This window comes from Bos javanicus, chromosome 22 (genome assembly GCF_032452875.1).
Source record: "Bos javanicus breed banteng chromosome 22, ARS-OSU_banteng_1.0, whole genome shotgun sequence".
NCBI lineage: Eukaryota > Metazoa > Chordata > Mammalia > Artiodactyla > Bovidae > Bos > Bos javanicus.
Genome location: NC_083889.1, coordinates 47795596 through 47814572, shown reverse-complemented (window position 1 = coordinate 47814572; position 18977 = coordinate 47795596). Strand labels below are relative to the sequence as shown.

Below are 18977 nucleotides of genomic sequence, written 5' to 3'. Positions count from 1 at the left end.
GAGGTCAGTGAGGCTGGTCTCAGACGTGAGCTCACACACCCACGCTCACTCCTTCTAAGTAGGAGCCAGGCCCGGGCAAGGGACATGGTGGAGTCTGTGCTGCCTGGTCCCTCTTCTATATTCTAGTGGCTGGCTTCAGAGGACTGGCTGGACCATTGGGCTGGGCTGCAGGCTGAGGTCAGTGTTTCCTGTGAGCTCATCTGGGCTTGGAACTCCCAGCAGGCCTGGCTCCTGCTCTGCAGCCATGTGGAGGAGCTAGGGGAGACATCCCAGGGCCAAGGTGGTGTCTTAATCTGCCTCTGTGCCATCTGATGTTCAGGATGGAGCAAGGCTGTGTATATGTAGATATACATGAGTGAGCATTCCTGCAGCCATGGTGGTGGAGCTCTCCCCTATGGACCCTGGACCCAGAGCCAGTGTCTGGGCAGGTGTATGAGTGTGCACCTGTGGCTTGCACAGCTGAGCATCCTCCACGATGACAAGCCAAAAGACCCTCAGGGTCACCTGTCATGACCATTGATTTGAGGAACTGTGAGGAATGGGGGTGTGTGGGGCCAACATGTGTGGTATAAGAAGCAAATTCAGCATTATGTTTAATATTAAAATAGTTTTATATTTGGGAAAAAGTTAACTTAAGAGTGCAGGCAACTTTCCAGGTAGGCAAGAGGCACCAAGGGGCTCGGGTTCAGAAGTGTCAGGCATACCGATCTGGGTGGGGCTTTTTACTACCCTGGTTCCAGATGAAATGGGGACTTAATTAGTAGACTCTCAGCTTTAGGTTCTGCTTCATCCTCAGGATTTCAGTTTCCTGTGGGAAAAGTGGGGGTAATCATCTTGACCCTGGTTGTCTACTTGGGTGCCGTGCTCAGTCGCTAAGTCATGTTGGACTCTTTGCGACTCCATGGTCTGTAGCTCACCAGGCTCCCCTGTCCATGGGATTTCCCAGGCAAGAATACTGGAGTAGGTTGTCATTTCCTTCTCTAGGGGATTTTTCTGACCCAGGGATCGAATTTGTGTTTCCTGCATTATAGGTAGATTCTTTACCACTGAGCCATCAGGGAAGCCCTGTCTGCCTAGGTAGTTACGGGCAAAAAACAACTATGAAAACCAAGGCGGGCTGCAAGGGGCATGGAGGATGGGGTATTGTCCTTCCCATCTTGGCTGCCACTGAGGTGCTGGAGCCCAGCGTATACTAGGTACCTGCACGTAGTAGGTGCCCAGCCATTGGCTGTTAAAGGGGGCATTGAATGACTGACTCTCCAAATAAATGAGATGGAAGTCACAGGCTCACATGTCTCCAGGGCCCAGGTAGGATTTGGAGAGAAGTGAAAGCAGGGCTTTGAACTAGAGTGAACTGGCAGGGGTGCTCAACCAAGGGGGCGGTGCCCCCAGATATTGCCCAGTGGGCCTGATGTCACACCTTCCAGTTTCATCGGGAAGTCACCAATCTCGTCTTATGTAAAACTCCATTTTAATGTTGGCAACTAGGACTAGTGCCTTTTAAGCACCGTGTGGGAGCTCTGAGGGGAGTGGCAACCTGACCACCCTCTCCAGGCTGTGCCTGCTGCCTGCCTCAGGTCTTCTGTCTCCACAGCCCCACTGCAGGCCCCAACATGGCACCGTTCCTGCGCATCTCCTTCAACTCCTACGAGCTGGGCTCCCTGAAGGCCGCGGACGAGGCAAGCCAGCCCTTCTGTGCTGTGAAGATGAAGGAGGCTCTCAGCACAGGTAGGGCTGGAGGCTGGACCCCACCCACGCTGCAGCCACTGGCAACAGGGAATTGCCAGTGGTGCAGGGAACTCAGAGCCAGGAGGCGACGGCAGTGGGAAGAACTGTGTCTTGTTCTCCTAGAACTTTTGAGGGATCCTTCTCTTCCTTGTCCTCATCTCCCTGCCCAGCTCACCTGGCAGTGCAGGACAGTAGAGACTACCCACTTGCCTATAGGACCTCCTGCACTGGCTATATGGAACCTTCCCTGGGGCCCAGGGCTTCTGGTTCCTCCCCATTTGTTGTTTTGCCCAAGAATGGGCTCCTTGCAGGAGCTCCATGTGTCCATCTGTGCCAGCCTGTGCTGGGAACAGAGGACACTGCCATGCTCCAAGGCTGACCAGGCTCTGCCCTCATGGGGTTCACAGTCAGGTGGGGGAGCCAGACAGTGAATCCTGTGATAGGGAAATCCAGATGAGGTACCATCCCAGGCTGCAGTCAGGGAGGGCTTCCTGGAAGAAGCAAACATCTCACATCATTCCTGCTTGCTTCTGTCCTTGCCTGGTGAACCCTTGTCATCCTTTAGGTCTCAGCTGAGCTGTCCCTTCCTTTAGGAAGCCTTCCCTGACTCTTAGGCTGGGGCAGGCCACCTGACCATGGGTAGGTCTAGACCCACTGACATTGCCCTCTTCAGTCTCATCACAGCTATGATTTAATATTCACTTGAGGGGTGAATTGATTCATGTCTCTGCCTAGGACTGGGGCTCTAGGACGGGCACCATGTTCTTTGCCTCCAAGTATCATGTCTGGCATGTGGGAGCCCGCAGCAGTGTTCACTGAGTGAATGTGTAAGGGAATGTGACATCTAAGAGGGGCTGGAGGAAGAGGGTCACAGGAGAAGGAAATAGCAAGAACAAAGGCTCAGGGTGGAACCTAGTGAGGGCGCCCTCAGGGAACGGCCGGTGTTTCTGTGTTCTGGAACAGATAATGAGTGAGATCATGAGGGCTGAGGCATGGAGACCTGGGCCCTGGGGAGAGAGCAGGCAGACTCCACAGTATGGAAGGCCATGGGGAGGGAGGGACAGAGGGGCCCTAGCCCAACCTTGCCCGCCTGGCCCATTGCAGATCGCGGGAAGACGCTGGTGCAGAAGAAGCCCACCATGTACCCTGAGTGGAAGTCCACATTCGATGCTCACATCTACGAGGGCCGCGTTATCCAGATAGTGCTGATGCGAGCCGCCGAAGAGCCAATGTCGGAGGTGACGGTGGGTGTGTCAGTGCTAGCCGAGCGCTGCAAGAAGAACAATGGCAAGGCCGAGTTCTGGGTGAGGGGCGCAGCCACGGGCACGCAACATGGGTGGGCAAAGGGAGCGGGGATGGCCAAAGGCACCCCAGGCTCTGGCCACCAACAACCTGGGTTTGAATCCTGGTCCTGCGAGTCATCAAATCCTTAGCTTCTCTGAGTCCGTTTCTGAATCTGTAAAAGGAGAAGCTGCTAAAGAGACCTACCTTGGGGTCGATTGTTCCATGGAATGAAAAGCTGAAGGTGAAGGGTTTACTGCAGCACCTGGCCCTCAGGCAGCTCTCGAGAGAGACCTCCTATTGTAGTGGCTGATTTTTTCCCTTTTAATTTTGCAAAGGCAGGATGTACGGAGTTAAACAAGCTATACAAAAGGGCAGCTCCTGGCCCCAACACCAGGCCCCAGGCCCTGCTTCCCAGAGGCCCCCATTGTTCCCAGTTCTGTTTGGAATGTTCGCAGATATTCCAGGCCCGGGCAGGCACTGGGGAACACCAGTTATGATCTTCCACAACAAAGGGGTGGGGAGCAGGATCATAGCCCGCCACTCACCTGCCCAAACCTGGACTTTGCATCCACATGTGGCCGAGTGTCCCTTGTGACCACAGGATACCCATGCTGGCAGACCATCCCTACCCCCTGGGGTTACATGTAGGCTCCCCGCCCCCCGCCCCAGGAAAGACCCTGTGACTCTGCTCAGCCTCCAGTGAGGGGTGAAGGAACTGGCCAGGACCGAGGTTGATCTGGGGGCTGCACGCAGTCTTGAATAATCAGGCAGAGACAGCTCGTGTGTCCATCCAGTACCCCAGTGGACACAGTCAGGCTCCAGGCCCCGGGTCTGGGGAAGCTGAGGGTCCTGTCCTGAGGACCAGCCAGTCTGTGTGAGGAGACTGGCCACAGAGAGGGAACCAGCACCCCGTTTCAGTACGCATGTGCCTATGTATGTCTGGGGGGCAGGGAGAGGTACCTACATTCTAAGATCCTAGTGAAGGGGGTGGCCAGGGTTGAGGGTGGGGAGTTTCCCTTCCCACTCTGTTCCCAGGGCCATGTGGCCAAGCTGGGTGTGGGCTGGATCCTTTCACTTCCCCAAATGTAATAATACCCCAGGATGAGGGGTGGGGGCGGGGCTCAGGGGTGGGGCCCTGCCCACTCTGGGCAGACAGGTGGCCGGCGGGAGGCCAGGACTCCCTGGGCCTTGAGGGACCAACCATGGGGGCGGGTTCTGAGTCTGGCTTGGCCCAGGCCCGCCCTCATTGACTCCCCAACCCTCACCCCTGCAGCTGGACTTGCAACCCCAGGCCAAGGTGCTGATGTCGGTGCAGTATTTCCTGGAAGACGTAGGTAAGCCCTCCCTACCTGGGCTGGGGGTGGGGTTCAGAGGCCAGAATGGAGGTTTAGGGAAGAAGCCTCCATCAGCGGTCTGGCTGGGACTGCCCTGGGAGGGACTGAAAGGGTGAGGCCCCTCCCAAGGGCCAGAGTTGACTTCTGTGCTCACCGGCCCCCAGATTGCAAGCAGTCTATGCGGGGTGAAGACGAGGCCAAGTTCCCAACAATGAACCGCCGTGGAGCTATCAAACAGGCCAAAATTCACTACATCAGGCACCACGAGTTCATCGCCACCTTCTTTGGGCAGCCCACATTCTGCTCCGTGTGCAGAGAGTTTGTTTGGTGAGACTGGTTGTGCCCACCGGGGTGGGGCAGCGGGGAAGGACGGCCGCCATCCCTGGCCTTCCCCACACTCACCCAGACTGGCCACTTGCCTTTCAGGGGTCTCAACAAGCAAGGCTACAAGTGCAGGCGTAAGTGTCTCCACGGCCCGGTCTGTATGCGCAAGCGTATGCACATGTGTGCCTGTGTGCATTCACAGCAAAGTCTGTGTCCCTGTGTTGGGATGGTGTGTCTGCAAGAAGCCTGTGTGTGTGTTTGCGTGTGTGGTGTTCCAGGCGGGTGGGCGTGTGTGGACGATAACTGCATCAATGAGTGCCAGAGCTGGAGAGCCTCTTCCCAGCGTTTCCCGTTCAGTGATGTCACACTGGCCTGAAAGAGGCCCCAGTGGAGTACGCACACAGAACCCGCCAGCACTGCACATCAGGGCTCTTTCCCCCCAGAGAGGCTATCAGAGCTTTGCCAGTGCGTCCCTGGCTACACATGTGCTCTTGTTTAGACCTGTGTGCATCTGGGTACACACATAACCAGCACACCATGATGGTGCGTGCACAAGGTGGTGTGGGCCACTGGTAGTGAGCAGAGGCTCTGGAGCCAGCCTGCCTGGGTCTGAACCCCGGTGCTGCCACTTCCTTGCTGTCAGACCTTAGGCACAGTTACTTAACCTCTCTGTGTCTCAGTTTCCTCATCTGTGAAATGGGGATAATAGAGTAATGGTGAAGACCAAATGGGGTAAAATATGTAAAGCTGTGTTCTAAGTGTGAGTGGTGCACTGGAAGCATGCTATGTAAGTCTTGTCCTTACTACTCTGCTGTGTATGTGTGCCCGAGGGTCCCTGTGTAGGGGTGCATCTGTGTGTGTGTGTGTGTCAGTGTGTGGGGGCGGTGAGAGGGTGACAGAGCTTCGGAGCTGGATGCTGTCCTGGGCCACAGCAAGGACCCCCCTGCCTCCAGTTCTCTCAGTGCCATCCCCACCCCATCCTTCACTTCTGCCCCACCCCCTGCCCACTGAGACTCCTTGAGCCTTCCCTAATCTCTGAGGCCTCCCTACCCCAGATCAGCCTGTCCTCCCTGCCCCATCCTTCCCAGGCGCCTCCCACAGGGACTGGCGGGAGGAGAGAAAAATCAAGCTCCGGGGCCGAGGCCTCTGTGGAGTGAGGGTGTGGGTGGTCGGGGAGAACGGTGGCTTTGTGTAGAGGGCAGGACTGGGCCGGCGGGCGCCAGCTCACACTCTGCCCCTCCTGGGCCTTCTTGTCCCCCTCCTGGGCCTGTGCCTCCTCAAGAATGTAATGCTGCCATCCACAAGAAATGCATCGACAAGATCATCGGCCGGTGTACAGGCACTGCAGCCAACAGTCGGGACACCATAGTGAGGCTGGGCCCAGGGTGGCAGTGGGGGGAGTGGGGGGGGGAATCTGGGCTGTCCCCACCCCTTCCCTGTCGGGTCACCCTTCCTCCCTATTTTCCTTCATCCTTCTTTCTCCTGGGTTGACCCCTGGGATTCCCTGGATTTCCCATTCCCCATGAGGCCCTCTTGGGAAATCTACCGTGTGTGGGGTTGGGTTGGGGAAAGTTAAGGGGTGAGGAAGGGGCTGGAGCTGGCATATGACCTTTGACCCATGATCCTGCATCCCAGTTCCAGAAAGAACGTTTCAACATCGACATGCCGCACCGGTTCAAGGTTTATAACTACATGAGCCCCACCTTCTGTGACCACTGTGGCAGCCTGCTCTGGGGGCTGGTGAAGCAGGGATTAAAGTGTGAAGGTGCATGCCGGTGGGGGCAGGGGTAGGAGGGGTGGGTGGGGGTGGGAGGGGTGGGAAGGGAGGGCCCAACTCACCCAGACCCTGGAAACCAGGACCCGCTAAGGTTGCCTTTGCTCCCTCACTTGGGGAATCTCACGTGGGTGAGGCCTCCTGGCCCCTCCCCACTGGCCCAGCCGACTACCCTTTACTGCTATGAGACCATCAGAAGGTGGCCCCACCGCTCTAAGCTCCATGTCTTCAATTATAAAACGGGGCTTAGAGTCGAATTGGCCCCAGTCACTGAGGAACATGGTGCAGAAGGTGCTCAGTTGGAGGGGCCTGTCTCAGCAGCTTAAAACATGCTCCTCACTGGCCCTCCCTGCCACCTCCAGCTTCACTGTAGCAAGAGACCTCTGGAGGAAAAGGGACTTCTTTAGTTTGTCCCAGACATTTGTTTTTCATTTTTTAAGTAAGAAAAGGTTTGTGGTGATGATTTCAGACACATCTTTTTCTAAAGGCAGGAAACCCAGCAGACCCTGCCCTCCTTTCTCCTCCGTCCCTCCCCGCCCTACTGGCTGCCAGCCTGGGCCAGAGCCCTGATGATGTGCTTCTCTTCCCACCACAGACTGTGGCATGAACGTGCATCACAAGTGCCAGATGAAAGTGGCCAACCTCTGTGGCATCAACCAGAAGCTCTTGGCCGAGGCCTTGAACCAAGTTAGCCAGGTGGGCAGGCACTGTGGGGAGCCTGGACAGAGGGTCTTGGGGTTGGGGACCAGTCCAGGCTCATGCTCCTGGGGGGTGAACTGCAGTGAGGGGCATTTATACCTAGGATCTTCCCACTTCTGGAAGATCCATTTCAAGGCCTGGTCCTTAGAAAGTGGTGGGCTTGTTCTCGTACGATATTAGTTATTCAAGCAGTGCTCTGAGGGTGAACCTGGAGGACTGCAAGTTTGGAACTCTTGGAACTAAAGCCTTTATATGTTTGTGTTTTGTGTGTGTGTGTGTTTGGGCGTGTGGGTGGAACTTGAAGGATGTCACAAAACTTTAAAATTGTAGAATCTATCACAAGTGAAGGAAAACAACAACAACAGCAAAAACAAGGTTCTATTAAGTGGTTGGGCACGTAGGATTCAATTTCCAAAACTTTTGTTTGTAACCAGTGCCTTTCAGACCTGCAGGGCATCTCTGTGCTAGAAGTGTGTATATGTGTGTCTCTGTGTGCACTCTGTCGCACATGTGTACATGCACACGTACCACCCAGGGGTCCTGGGCTCTGCCCCTCGCTGTCCCCCATTGGCATTAAGGGTGGAGTTATGGATGGCTGGGGTCCTCCCTCGGAGTTGGGAGTTCTGACCATGCTATGACCTCTAGGCCGCTCCCCCCAACCCCCACCCCCTCCTCCAGAGATCTGTAAAGAAGGAAACAGAGACCCAAGACACTGTTGGGATCTACCAGAATTTTGAGAAGAAGCCAGGAGTCTCTGGAGATGATCTCGCAGGTAAAGGTATGCCCAAGCCTTCCAAGAAAGCCCCTCCCCTCCCCCACCAGCATGGGGCCCTGTCTCCCCACACAGTCGAACGCACCTGTAGAGGAGGCCCCTCCGCTGGGAGGGATCCAGCAGGGCAGGGCCACCTTCTGGGCCTCCGGTCAGAGGCCAGAGTCAGAAGCAGCTGTGTCTCGGCAGAAACTGGGACCTACGGCAAGATCTGGGAGAGCAGCACCAAGTGCAACATTGACAACTTCACCTTCATCAAGGTCCTGGGCAAAGGCAGCTTCGGGAAGGTGAGGGCCCCATGGCCTCAGGGTAGGTAGCCTGAGCCACCTGAGCCCAGAATCCCGGGGACACCTGCTTCCCACCTTCTCTGTCTGCTTCCCGGTTGGGTGGGGCCATGCACCCTGGGCTTGGTTCTGGCCCTCCCCCGCTCAGCACCCCTGTTACATCCATCAGGTGCTGCTCGCAGAGCTGAAGGGCAAAAAGGAATTCTTCGCCATCAAGGCTCTCAAGAAAGACGTGGTCTTGATCGATGACGACGTGGAGTGCACCATGGTGGAGAAGCGGGTGCTGGCCCTCGCCGGGGATCATCCGTTTCTCACCCACCTCTTCTGCACCTTCCAGACCAAGGTGCCTGGCCCACCCACTGTCAGTGCCCCTGGCCCACAGCCCTCCTCAGTTGCTCAGGTCAGGGCTGTATCTCCCATTGAGACTTGCCAAAACAGGGCCCCTTCTTCTTCCTCAGATCCCTGAAGGCAGGGCTGAGTTCCCCCATCCTCAGATGTCTCAGGGCAGGGCTATTCTTCCCCCCGCAGGTCCCCCAGGACAGGGTTGTTCCCTACATCCTGTTAGGGCCTGCCCCTGGTGATCCTGTCAGGGTGCCTCCCTTCGTTTTCTGTCCCTCTGCTCACCATCCTCCCGCCCCTGCAGGACCACCTGTTCTTTGTGATGGAGTTCCTCAATGGGGGCGACCTGATGTACCACATCCAGGACAAAGGCCGCTTCGAGCTCTCCCGTGCCACGTATGCGAGGCCCCATGGGGGGAAGAGCCCTCTGCCCGCCTGCCTTCCATTCCTTCTCCTTGCCCCCTGGAGAAGCTAGCCTGGGCTGGAGCTGGGGTTGGAGAGACTTGGGGTGGCCAGGGCCATCCCGCGCCCAGTGTGGGAAGCCAGGAGTGGTGGGTGAGCTGTGGCTGGGAACCCAGCCTGGTCATATGCCAGATCCTGTCCCCTCCTTGGGCCTCAGCCAGGTGGGTGATCTTGTTCAATGCAGGACCCAGATGGGTGGCCCTTAAACCTGCATGCACCGCTAAACTGTGTGTGCACATAGGCATATCTGTATAAACACACACACTCAGGACAGAGAATAGTCTCCTTTGGAGCTTTTGCCTTCTTAATTTTCTTTCCTGTCTTGGCTACCAGCCCCTACTTGCCCGAAACAAGATGTACTTGATGAGGCCCAGGTTGTCTGTGAAGTTATGCACAGCATTTCCTGTCCCTGGGGGGATAGAAGAAGACCTAGGAAGAAGCCGGGGCTGCTCATAGAAATCTCAGGACACTGTATGTGTGTGTGTGTGTGTTGTCTCATCCAGGTTTTACGCAGCTGAGATAGTCTGTGGACTACAGTTTCTGCACCAGAAAGGGATCATTTACAGGTGCGGGGATCGGGAGATGAGGGGGTGTTGTTTAGGAGGGGAGGCCCCAACTACATCATATCCTCTGAAGTGCTCTGAATGGGGCCCGGTCCAGCTGTGGCCCCATCTCTGCATGGAGTCGGTCTTTTAGTTGGGTATTTGCCTAAACCACCTACTCCATTGCTAGAATTCCTTGTGGCCCCTTAGCTGAGGCTAGCACAGCTCCGGGGACTGGGAACTCCCCAAGCATACTCGATGCCAGTCAGGGAGCACAGCACTGACTAGTATGGTGTCTCTCTCCCTGTGATGTCTCCCTCTAAAGCCCCATCCGAGCACTCTGAACTTCCACCCACAGGGACTGATTTCATAAATTCTCACCCAACAAATGACAGTCCTATCTATCCTGCTGTTAATATGTGTCCATGCCAAAGGATGAGGCCGGGCTCTGTGCTGTTGGATGATGCCAGGGGATGTCGTCAAGTGGGAAACCAATCCATGGGACAGTGTGTACTGAGTACTAGGCTCCAGGCTTTGAAAGGTGGTGTGAGATGCACATTATAACATGCCGTCCATGCCTTGACTCACTCTAGGGAAGTAGGATGGTGTGTGTCGAACACGCAGTAGCCAGCTTACAGGAAGCACATGTATTTAGCACTTCTTTGCCCTCCTCAGTTCTAGACTGACAAGGGGTACATGGCGGGGGGAGCTGCCTGGAGGAGGGGAGTGGGCCCTAATGACTCCTTCTCCTGTCCTTTCCCCACAGGGACCTCAAGCTGGACAACGTGTTGCTGGACCACAGCGGCCACATCAAGATTGCCGACTTCGGCATGTGCAAGGAGAACATGTCCGGGGACAGACAGGCCAGCACCTTCTGCGGCACCCCTGACTACATCGCCCCCGAGGTGAGCGGCACCCTCCCGGCCCCGGCCAACACCTCGCCTCCACAGGGCGGGCGTGAGTTGTGATGTCTGAGCCACAACTGGGAAGCTGAGGAGATCTTGCCCGGCTTGTATTCCGGGACCCCTTCAGCTCCCACACTTTGTCTACTCCAGATCCTGCAGGGCCTGAAATACTCGTTCTCCGTGGACTGGTGGTCCTTCGGAGTCCTTCTCTACGAGATGCTCATTGGTCAGTCCCCCTTCCATGGTGATGATGAGGACGAACTCTTTGAGTCCATCCGTTTAGACTCACCATACTATCCTCGCTGGATCACCAAGGAGTCCAAGGACATCCTGGAGAAGGTGGGAGGCCCTGGGCGGGGCTGGCCCGGGGTGAGGGCTGGCAGATACCAGGTCTTGGGAGTGCCAGAAGCCCCCTGTCTCAGGGATGGCGGCCTTGCTGATGCTCTGGTCCTCATCCACCCGGGGGAGTCACCCTCCTTCTGTGATCCCAGGACCTCCTATCTGGGTTCCCTGCACTGAGTCAATCTGGCATGGCAGTGACAGGCTTGGGGTCAGGAGACAGATAGACCCTAGGCTAAACTCTGAGTCTGTCTCCTTATCTACAAAATGAAGCTAGGAGAGAACCTTTCTCACAGACTTCTGGGTGGGGGGAAACATAAATGTGTGATGCTCAGGCCTGTGCCAGGCAGACGGTAAACACCCAGTAAATGACCATTGCTTTTACTCACAAATCCCACCCGCTGAGAGTCCCAGCAGCCCCCATCCATGCAGACTTGGGAGCAGAGACAAGAGAGGACTCCTCTACCCCAGAGGCTCTGGGGTGTGATGCTGGGCTGGGCCAGACTGGCCTGGGTACCCCTGGGCCTGCTTGGGGGTTTTCTGAGGAACCCATTTCCTGCAGCCCTTGGGTGCTAACCAGGTTCCTTTGCTGGGTTGCAGCTGCTTGAACGGGATGTAAGCAAGAGGCTGGGAGTGACAGGGAACATCAAAATCCACCCCTTCTTCAAGACCATCAACTGGGTTCTGCTGGAGAAACGTGCAGTGGAGCCACCCTTCAAGCCCAAAGTGGTATGTAATCCGACTCCGGTGGGGGCTACGACTCCACATTGCCCCCTACTGCCTTCCCAGGTGGGCTTCTCCTTCTTTGCCCTTCCCTCCTGCATCATTTACATGCTCTCCTCCTCTCCCTTCTTCTGACGAGCTCTCCCAAGCCTTCTGGCAGGCTGAGTCACAGTCTCTACCCTTGTGTTCTCATGGTCTCTCCTCAGTCAGTCATTCAACAAACATTTGGTAACAGTGGATCCAGCACCCTTCACCATACATTCTCTTTGATTTATTTATTTATGGTTACACTGAGTCTTCATCGTGTCATGCAGGCTTTCTCTAGTTGCAGCAACCGGGGGCTGCTCTTTGTTGTGGTGCATGGGCTTTTCAGAGCGGTGGCTTCTCACTGCGAAGCACAGGCTCCAGGCACACAGACTTCGTAGTTGTGGTGCACGGGCTTAGTTGCTCTGAGGCATTGTGGAATCTTCCCAGACTAGGAATTGAACCCATGTCCCCTGCCTTGGCAGGTGGATTTTTATCCACTGCGCCACCAGGGAAATCCAACCATACATTCTTTAACACCCACTGTGTGCAGGGGAGTATGCTTTGGTAATCAGAGTTAAAGCCTCCCTCCTTCCATCTATCCATCCACCCATTCAATCCATTTTGCAATAAATATTGAAAATGCTGAGCGCCTTCTGAGTGCAAAGCACTGAGCTGGGCTGCATGCACAGCAGAGTAGGAGGCCCAGTCCCAGAACTGGAGGGCCCCAGCTCCTCAGAGAGATAAGAAACTTGCATGCCGATGATCATTTATGATAAAAGACATCAGTATAAGAGATGTCACGAGGCCACACACCATCAGTTGCCATGAGGAGGGTCTGTCGGCAGGAGCCAGGATCCAGAGTTTGGAGTAGGTCTGAGAGGAAATGGTATGCGGGCAGGGCTGAGGAGGCTCGGCCAGGCTGAGGCCAGATGCTTTCCAGGGAAAGCAGGGTTGCTGTACACAACAGCCTAGAATCTAGAGAAGCTGCCAGGAGCAAGCAGGAGAGCAGAGGCAGGCTGGACTTCTCAGAAGTCGGACACCAAGGCCCTTCTCTGATCACCGCTCTTCCTCTTTCTCTCCTTTGCCTCCCCTCACTCCCTTGAGGACGCTGTTACCACCTAGCAGCCTGTGTAACATGCTTCAGTGTTTGTGTCTTAAAACCGCAGAGAACTCCCCCGACTCCAGGGACCTAAAACTCGCTGCCTCCTGCACTGGGCACATTACTACCAGGCAAGGCAGGCTGTAGGAACATCCCACAGCCTGCATTTAGTGTCATGCTTTTGATAGAAAGAGGGATGGACTGATTTTAAACAATACCAGGCATATGTGCTAATCAGCAGCAATCCGTCTCGGAAGGAAGAGGTAGGGGCCTGTGATGAGCTGGCCCCAAGGGGTTTCAGCACCAAGAGTTAACAGACCTGCCAGGAAACTGGCCCAAACTGCTCTGCTCTGTCAGTTTTTCAAAGAAGCCAGGAACCTGGATTTTTTAAATTTGTTTTGGCTGCACCGCACAGCACATGGGATCTTACTTCCCCAACCACAGATTGAACCCATGGTTTTGGCAAGTCCCCAAAACTTGATTTTGATGTCATATTGCCTAATTTAAAAATATTGGCACAGGAATTTCCTGGCAGTCCAATGGTTAGGACTCTGAGCTTTCACTGCCTAGGGGCCAGGTTCAATCCCTGGCTAGGGAGCTAAGATCCCACAAGCCACGTGGTGTGGCCAAAAAAAAATTGGCTCAAATGCCATTGAAACTCATGGCTAGTCAAAATGGTTGTACCTGCAGTTCAGTTTGGCCTGAGGGCCACCAGCTTGAGACCTCTTTCTATCACACTTTCACTGGACCCTGAGAAGCAGAGTTGGCAGACTTCTCTTGTGAACAGCCTGATAGGAAATACTGTAGGCTTTGCAGGCCAGATAGTCTCCAAGTGGCCATAGCTGTAGCCATAGACATAGCGGCATGTCAGTTAGTAGGCATGGTTGTGTACTAATAAAACTTTATTTATGAATGCTGAACCATTGAATTTCATTTAATTTTCATATGTCATGAAATTTTATTCTCCTTTTTTTTTTTTCCTAAACATTTAAAAATGCAAAATCCAATCTGAGCTTGTGGGACCTACAGAAACAGGTAGTGGGAGGTGTTTGACCCAGGGCTGTATTGCCTGCTTGGGCAAATGCCCACCTTCCTCCTCCAGGCCCCCTGCTGGTTTCCCTCAGCCCCTTGGGTAACAGCATCCCCCTTCCAGCAGAGAGGCCCCCTTTTCTGTTCTCAATAAGGATGGCTCTGCTTGGCCCACCCCAGAAGGGATTCTGGCCCCAGGGGTGGGTCCCTGGAACCTCAGGAACCTTCGCCTTCTGAGTCATGCTTCCACACCCCTACCCTCTGCTTGCAGAAGTCGCCCGGAGACTTCAGCAACTTCGACCAGGAGTTCCTGAATGAGAAGCCGCGCCTCTCCTACAGCGACAAGAACCTCATCGAGTCCATGGACCAAACAGCATTTGCTGGCTTCTCCTTCGTGAACCCCAAATTTGAGAGGCTCCTGGAAAACTGAGGTTCCCGAACGTGTGCCCCAAAAGCCCATCCCAGCCCGGGAGCCTGGGTCAGCCAGCACCGCCTGCCGACCCGGCAGCGCAGGTGGGGCCCACACTTCATCGGCACCTGCCTGCTCCCCACAATAAGCAACTGTGCAGTTGTCGTGATTGCTGCTGCTGCCTGCCCCCCATGTCCCCCAGAGGGGCCTCAGTTCCTGTCTAGCTGGGCTTTCATGGTACTTCCTCTGTGAATTGTGTGTGAATTTGCTTTTCCTCTTCCCTCAGAGGGAAATTGTAAATCCTGTGTTTCATGACTTGAATGTAGTTATCTATTGAAATATATATATATTATATATATATTATATATATATATGCACATACAGATATATATATATATAGGCTGTATATATTGCTCAGTAGAGAAAAAATGTGGGGACTGGTGATATGTTGATCTTTTAAAATATATATATTATATATATATGGCACACACCCTTCCAACCTCCTACCCCGCCTCCAAAAGAAAAAGGAGCACAAGCTGTTTGAACCACCAGGTACTTTGATTTGTCTGTCTAAATAAACACCAAGTGGCTGTTGGGACACATTTGTCCCAGGAAGCTGGTGGCTGCTGCTCCCGCTTTCGGCAGCTGTCTTGGACGCTAAACCTAGCTATTAGCTGCAGATGCAGAACCCCTGGGCTTTCATGCAAATGTGTTTGTATTTATGGGTTTCCCCTAGCTCCAGAGCTGGGGGCCAAAAGCAGAAAACTTTTCTGGGTGGCTGAGGGAGCCACAGTTGTCTCTTTGGGGTGATGGGACCAGCTGCAGAAAGTCCATCTCAGAAGAATGAGGGGTGAGCGTGGAAGAGCATGACAATGCAAGGCCCGGCCAGAAGATGTGAGCAAAGGTGGCGAGGCCAGCCTGGACCAGGGAGGAGAGGAGGGGAGAGGAAGGAAACACAGCTCAGACTTCAGGCAGATGTGGATTCAAATCGCAGAGGAGCCAAAAGATGTGGCTTTTCAGATGTCAATCATCCGAAATCTCTGTTTCCTCATCTGTACAATGGGCCTGAGTCATTCAGTGTAATTCCTCGAGTTTGTCCCTGCCCTTGCCACAGAGGAGTCTGTGTCTGAGTTCTAGAATCTATTCCCCAGGAGCCCTGGGGACAGGGAGGGGAGCAAGGTAGGAGGAAAAAGGGAGAAAATGCCGAGTGGCTGGGTCGGGGTCGAGAGCCTTGCCCCAGCGTGCCCTGGTGCAGCCAGGAAACTGGGGGTGGCCGCTGCCCCCCGAGCCTACAGGTCTCTGTCCCCACCACCTCCGTGACCTGCTCTTGGCTTCCTGTTTCTTCCTGTCTCTCTCTCGGGGCACAGGCCCTGGGGAAGGTCCGCCCTCCAGCCCTTCAGATCCAGCGCCCCCAGCCCTCGTCCCTGATGGTAGGTGAGGTGCCCCCAGAGCCTGATGGGCTGGCCCTGGCAGCCAAGCACGTGGCTTCCAGCAAGTTCATTTTCTGAGCTGAGGTGCAAGTTTCCACAGCTGGAGAGGAGTCGGATGTGGAGGGGGGCTGGTGCTGGCCAGGGGAGGGGGCTGGAGGGTGTCGAAACTTCCCCGGAGAGACCAAGTGTCCCCTTCCCCTCTCCCCTCTCTCCTGCCATCTTCTCAGGAAACCCTTGAATCCCTGCTCTGCGTCCAGTACTGGGGCTTTGTCCCCTTGGGCTCACAGTCAGGTCGGGGAGACACCGGGTGACATGGGCTGTGCTGGGGCACGCTGGGGCCATGAGAGCCTAGAGAAGGAGCCTGGGGACCCCTGTTCCCCACCTCTGCTGCCCAGGCCCCAGAAAGCCTTGAGTTGGTCCAGAGTGGGTTTAGAACAGAAATACCCAGTTGGTGTGTGAATTCAGAGCCTCTCGCCATCTTTCTGCAGCTCCAAGGTGGGGCCGTGCACCCAGACCTCATTTCCTCCAGTGTGGGCTGGGTGAATAAGTAGTTTTTAGCCAGAGGCAGTGGAGGGTGGCAGGAAGAATGGGAGTGTGTGTTTAGTCCGCCACCCACAAACTGCAACTGCCATGAGTTGTTTCAGTGGGCCTCAGTTCCTCATCTGTAAAATGGCACCATTACTCTCTGCTGCCTCGTGGAGCTCCTGGCTCTGAGGGACCCCTTGGAGACTGATGCCGAGTACCCGGTGGTGCTGGGTGAAGCCTAAGAGACAGAAGAACAAGCTACCAGAGATGCTACAAAACTGCCTGGAAAGCCATGCAGCTCCAGACCTGTTCCCAGAGTTGGGTAGGCCTGCCTGGTGGCCCAGGAAGTGCCTGTAGTGGCTGGGCCCAGAGTCACACTTTCACTGGGATCGGGGGTCTGGAAACAGGAAGACAGCCCTCCACTTGCCAAGTAGGTTTGCCGGCAGAGCAGCAAGCCCCGGTCCCACCTCAAATGTGTAGCTGGCCTCATCCTCCTGCCAAGCGGACTACCACAGATGCGGGAGGTCCTGGGGGCAGGGGCAGGAGCAGGGCTCTGCTGTCACATGCCCCTGGTTTCAAAGCCTGCACGTCCCTAGTTGTGTGACCTCAGTATGTGACAGCCTCCTGGAGCTCCAGTTTCCTTTATTGTAAACGGGATAGAGGCAGACCGCGTTTTGTTGTGCTTCACTTTGGTGCACTCTGCAGACGTCATGCTCTTTACAAATGTAAGGTCTGTGGCAACATGGAGCATGTTGATCAGTGCTGTTTCTCCAATGGCAGTTGCTCACTTTGTGTTTCTGTGTCACATTTTGGTGATTTTCTGGATGTTTCAAATTTTTAGATAATTATTGTATCTGTCATGGTGATCAGTGATCTCTGGTGTTACTATCGTAACTGCTTTGCAGTACCACGGACTGCACCCATATAAGAACTTAACCCGTAAATGCTACGTGTGTTCTGTCTGCTCCACTCACTGGCTGTTCCCCCATCTCTCTTCCTTTCCTTGGCCTCCCTGTTCTCTGGGACACAACAGTATTGTGTTTTGTTTTTTTTTTTAATATGTTTTCTTTAAAAAAAAACATGTATTATTTATTTTTGGCTGCATTGGGTCTTAGTTGCAACACTCAAGATAGTTTTTTGCATTGCACGGGCTCAGTAGCTGTAGTGTGCAGGCTTAGTTGCCCCAAGGCACGTGGGATCTTAGTTCTGTGACCAGGGATCAAACCCATGTCCTCTGCGTCGGAAGGCAGATTCTTAACTACTGGACCACCAGGAAAGTCCCAAGACACAACAGTTTTGAAGTTAGTCCGATTAACAACCCTTCAGTGGCTTCTAAATGTTCAAGTGAAAGGAAAGAGTCGCACATTCCTGTAAATCCAAAGCTAGAAGTGATTAAGGTCAGTGAGGAAGGCATGTGGAAAGCTGAGACAGGCTGAAAGTTAGGCCTCTTTGGCCAGTTAGCCAAATTGGGAATGTAAAGGAGTTCTTCAAGGAAATTAAAAGTGTTAATCCCATGACTGTATGAATGATAAAGTTGAACAGCCTTACTGCTGATGTGGAGAAGGTGTTAGTGGTCTGGAAAGAACATCAAACTAGCCATAGCATTCCTTTACGCCAAAGCCTAATCTAGAGTAAGGCCCTGAAAAAAAAGTGGAGGTGTTAGTTGCTTCTCTTGTGGCTCAGCTGGTAAAGAATCCTCCTGCAATGCGGGAGACCTGGGTTTGATCCCTGGGTTGGGAAGATCCCCTGGAGAAGGGGAAGGCTACCCACTCCAGTATTCTGGCCTGAAGAATTCCATGGACTGTATGGTCCATGGCGTCGCAAAGAGTCGGACATGACAGCGACTTTCACAGTTAGTAGCTCAGTCGCGTCCGATTCTTTGGGACTCCATAGACTGTAGCCTGCCTGGCTCCTCTGCCCGTGGAATTCTTGGGTCTCCTGCATTGCAGGCAGATTCTTTACCATCTGAGCCGCCAGGGAAACCCAGAGTAAGGTCCTCTCTTCAGATCTGTGAAGGCTGAAAGAGGTGAGCAAGCTGCAGAAGAAAAGTTTGAAACTAGCAGAGGTTGGTTTATGAGGTTTCAGGAAAGACCTTTTTCCAAAGAAGTGCAAGAAATAGCAAGTGCTGCTGTAGAAGCTGCAGCAAGTTATCCAGAAGAGCTAACCAAGATAATTACTGAAAGTGATTAAACAACTGATTTTCATTGTAGATAAAACAGCCTTATCTTGGAAGAAAATGCCATCTAGAACATTCATAGCTAGAGAAAAGTCGTTGCCTGGCCTCAAAGCTTCAAAGGACAAGCTGACTCTCTTGTTAGGGGCTATTGCAGCTGGTGAGCTTAAGCCAAAGCCAGTGCTCATTTACATTTACAAAAATCCTAGGGCCCTTAAGAATGATGCTGAATCTACTCTCCCTGTGCTTTGTAAATGGAACAATAAAGCTTGGATGATAGCACATCTGTTTACGACATGGTTTACTGAACACTTTAAGCATATTGTTGAAACCTACTGCTCAGAAAAAAAAGATTGCTTTCAAAATATTACTTCTTATTGACAATGTACCTAGTCACTCAAGACTTCTGATAGATGTGTACGAGATTGATGTTGTTTTCGTTCCCACTGAAACAACATCCCACCTATGAACCAAAGAGTAATTTTGACTTTCAAGTCTTATCTTATTAAAAATTACCTTTCAGGGTCTTCTCTGGTGGTACAGAGGATAAGAATCCACCTGCCAATGCAGGGGACACAGGTTCAATCCCTAATCCAGGAAGATTCCACAAGCCATGGAGCAACTAAGCCCATGCCACGATTACTGAGTCCGTGTGCTCCGACTACTGAAGCCCGTGTACCTGGAGCCGGTGCTCCGCAACAAGAGAAGTGACTGCAGTGGGAAGCCTGTGCACCTCAGTGAAGGAGCAGCCCCTGCAGCTAAGCAACAAGGACCCAGCA

The 18977-nt window shown here is 53.8% G+C and overlaps 1 protein-coding gene and 1 long non-coding RNA gene across 5 annotated transcripts; one reads left to right on the top strand and one right to left on the bottom strand.

The window, feature by feature from the left end:
- Nucleotides 1–1452: 1452 nt before the first annotated feature.
- Nucleotides 1453–4095, bottom strand: LOC133235318 (uncharacterized). Its single transcript, XR_009732530.1, has 4 exons — nt 3558–4095; nt 3121–3184; nt 2874–2998; nt 1453–1698 (listed from the first exon to the last, which is right to left on the bottom strand). It is a non-coding gene; the product is annotated as an uncharacterized LOC133235318 (long non-coding RNA).
- On the top strand, nt 1614–18480 carry PRKCD (protein kinase C delta). 4 transcript variants are annotated; one of them, XM_061396682.1, is made up of 17 exons: nt 1614–1728; nt 2833–3032; nt 4286–4346; nt 4511–4673; nt 4773–4804; nt 5953–6038; nt 6306–6435; nt 7040–7140; nt 7822–7915; nt 8102–8199; nt 8366–8539; nt 8840–8931; nt 9501–9563; nt 10306–10444; nt 10595–10783; nt 11384–11512; nt 13933–18480. In XM_061396682.1, exons 1-17 carry the CDS (start codon nt 1614–1616, stop codon nt 14089–14091), a joined length of 2025 nt encoding a protein of 674 aa, XP_061252666.1. In that variant the 3' UTR covers nt 14092–18480. The 4 variants fall into 4 exon arrangements, with proteins under 4 accessions (XP_061252666.1, XP_061252665.1, XP_061252664.1 ...); XM_061396681.1 differs by having other exon boundaries at nt 7822–7921; XM_061396680.1 differs by having other exon boundaries at nt 7789–7915.
- Nucleotides 18481–18977: the final 497 nt, after the last annotated feature.

Excerpts from the sequence above, each read along its gene's own strand:
- PRKCD (XM_061396679.1), top strand. The coding sequence starts at position 1,614 with ATGGCACCGTTCCTGCGCATCTCCTTCAACTCCTACGAGCTGGGCTCC. Across the intron at positions 6,039-6,305 it reads CCAACAGTCGGGACACCATA|TTCCAGAAAGAACGTTTCAA; the intron begins GTGAGGCTGGGC and ends CCTGCATCCCAG. Across the intron at positions 7,141-7,788 it reads CCTTGAACCAAGTTAGCCAG|GCCGCTCCCCCCAACCCCCA; the intron begins GTGGGCAGGCAC and ends TATGACCTCTAG.